At 38.5% G+C, this 2,415-nt stretch overlaps 1 protein-coding gene across 2 annotated transcripts in view; it reads right to left on the bottom strand.

Annotated features, from left to right (window-relative positions):
* Positions 1-2,415, bottom strand: part of LOC101857025 (copine-8) — a 49,447-nt gene that overhangs the window by 38,719 nt on the left and 8,313 nt on the right. Inside the window, exon 1 of one of the 2 annotated variants that reach the window (XM_005099283.3) lies at positions 917-1,119. The exons of the other annotated variant lie outside the window; for it this stretch is intronic. Coding sequence (XP_005099340.1) covers positions 917-993 — 77 coding nt within the window. The 5' untranslated portion in view covers positions 994-1,119. Of the gene's footprint in view, positions 1-916; positions 1,120-2,415 lie in introns of those variants that run through there. 2 annotated transcript variants of the gene reach the window in all.

The raw sequence follows: 2,415 nt of genomic DNA, 5'->3' as shown, positions 1-2,415 counted from the left end.
AAGTAGATCTTATTTAAATTTGATCAAACCCAAGTTTGCTTTTTCGAATGGTTTCCAATCGTCAGAAGGTAAGCAGGTCAGTTTGAAAGCAAGCAGGATTCGATGCAACACAGTGCATGCGCTGTGTACAGGCCTATTGTATCATTAGAGGAGGGCCAGTATTACTATATTACGTCATACGGCCTTGGCCTATGCCAGAAAAAAAAGACAAAAGTGTAACGGTCGTTCACACGAAGGGGCGTAACCAAGGTATACGTCCTTTCGTGCGAATAGATTTGATACAACTTTGTATCAATTTTTTGCACATGAAAGGGCGCAAGCCTGCGTACGCCGTTTCGTCTGATTCGGTCGCGTTGAGTGTTAGCGTACGCCCTTTTCGTTTTTTTACTGCTGGTACTGTTATTTTAAAGCTAGGTATACGCCGTTTCGTGTGAACATAGATCTGAGGCAGCGCTATCTACTAGTAATAACAACTCAAAACTGCCAAAATCTGGAATACGCCCTTTCGTGTGACAGGCGACGAGTTGTAATGGAACGTTTGTTCACGGCACAGAATTCTACAATTTTTCTGTTATCACAGTGTAGAATTCTGTGGTTTAGGGTGAACGCCACAAGACTCGCCTGCACTATTCTCACTCCGGGTGAGAATAGAGGTGGCCTTGAAGAATACCGGACCAGCAGACTGACTTTGCCTAGGCTATGTCTCAACCTTAGGAATTCATAATTTTCCCGTTTTTAATATCTCTCAAAGGAGAATCTCGGACCGGTAGATCTATTCATTAAAATTTTGTCAGGGGGGGAGACCCCCCCCCCCGGAACCCCCCTCCCCCACCCCACTTTCTCGCGCAATAATGTACGAATGGTCCGGGACCCGTCAACAAGGAAGGATTAAAATTAAAAAGATAATAAATGTTACCGGCACGAAATAGATAATTCCACAAGTGTTGCTGGTGCTACCCCAGTGCCAGGTTGAAACGCATGTGCCTCTGCCATAGCTGTTCTCAGTATTGTGTCCTACGTCTTCAATTCTTAATTCTTGACTGATCAGTGATCACTGATCGAAGAGAAGAAGTAAACAATATTTTTGTATCTAATTATAACTTTCAGGAAGTACGACTGGCCTGTCATATTTAAATAAGGAAAACCGCGAAAAAGATTTTATAAAAAAAAGGATAAAACTGAATTTCTGGTGCAAATTTGAATGTTCAAAAAGAAGTCAATGATTACAAAAATTTCCTCTATTTTCAAAATTCGATTTCATGTCCTAAAAGAAATTCAATAATACTTTTCACAAACGTGATGACTGATAATTCAGTCATGTTGGCGAACGTCGTGGACGGAAACTGGAAACTTTTGTCATAGCCAACTTGGCAGTTGATCGGGACTGTCCCATTTTGATAATTATAAATATTATGTCTGCGCAATGGTTCTCTATTTCGCAAGAGAGGGGTTGGGAGTCGGTTATATCGCAATACTGACAAATATTGCGCGCCTCCCCCCCCCCCCCCCTCCCGCCCAAAAGAAAAAAAAAGATGACTTGGTCCTCCTTATCGTACTGTGAATGTTTGTATAAAGCGTGTGTAAATGTTAGGGCTGCGAATGTTTCTAAGTGTGTGTATGTTCAAAGCAAATCTAGAGTCTAGATAATTTGAACTGACTGGACTGGAATGTCAGGCCTAACCTAAATCTTTTAGAAATCCTCTATGAATTATAATATTATTTGTTCACTTTCGTCTGACTGCGTTAAAAAAATTCTAGATCTAGCTCTTTTATTAATTTAGCTAGATCTAGATCTATGTCCACGAAACTTTGGCTAGCACTTCGAATTTGCAGGCCAGCGACCAAACAACTTTTTTTAAAAATCTTGATTAAAAATTTTTTAAAGTTTTTCTCTGGACCCTAAATTAAAAATCATTTTGATGCATGCATTACAAGATCGCTAAAATAAGTGACTTACAGTACAGTGTGCCTAACCTTGCCTACAATGAATAATTGCTCATTTGAGTCAGTACCATGCCCCCCACAATTTCAGAAAATTAAATAATAATCGCTAGTCGATTTCATCCCCCTTATGACCTGTCGGGACTGATCCGAGTCTCGAAATACCCGTCTCTTGCATGAGTTTCAAGTGTGTTTCTTTTGGCGAACGTTAGGCCTAATTTAATTCGTGGTGCTGAGGAAAATATGAAATATGTCATCTTTTAAATATATGTTATAAGAGTAGCTATTAAAGCAATTTAATAGGGCTTGCATCGCATCATCTAGCTTAAAATATTAAAGTCAACATTAGAAATAGGCCAATATGCTAGCATATATATTATATATGTGTAGATAGATATATATATATATATATATATATATATATATATATATATATATATATATATATATATATATATATATCTGCGTTTGTCG

This window comes from Aplysia californica, unplaced genomic scaffold (genome assembly GCF_000002075.1).
Source record: "Aplysia californica isolate F4 #8 unplaced genomic scaffold, AplCal3.0 scaffold00208, whole genome shotgun sequence".
In the NCBI taxonomy this organism is placed as follows: domain Eukaryota; kingdom Metazoa; phylum Mollusca; class Gastropoda; order Aplysiida; family Aplysiidae; genus Aplysia; species Aplysia californica.
Note: the sequence above shows the minus strand (reverse complement) of the source record. Positions and strands in the feature narration are given on the sequence as shown.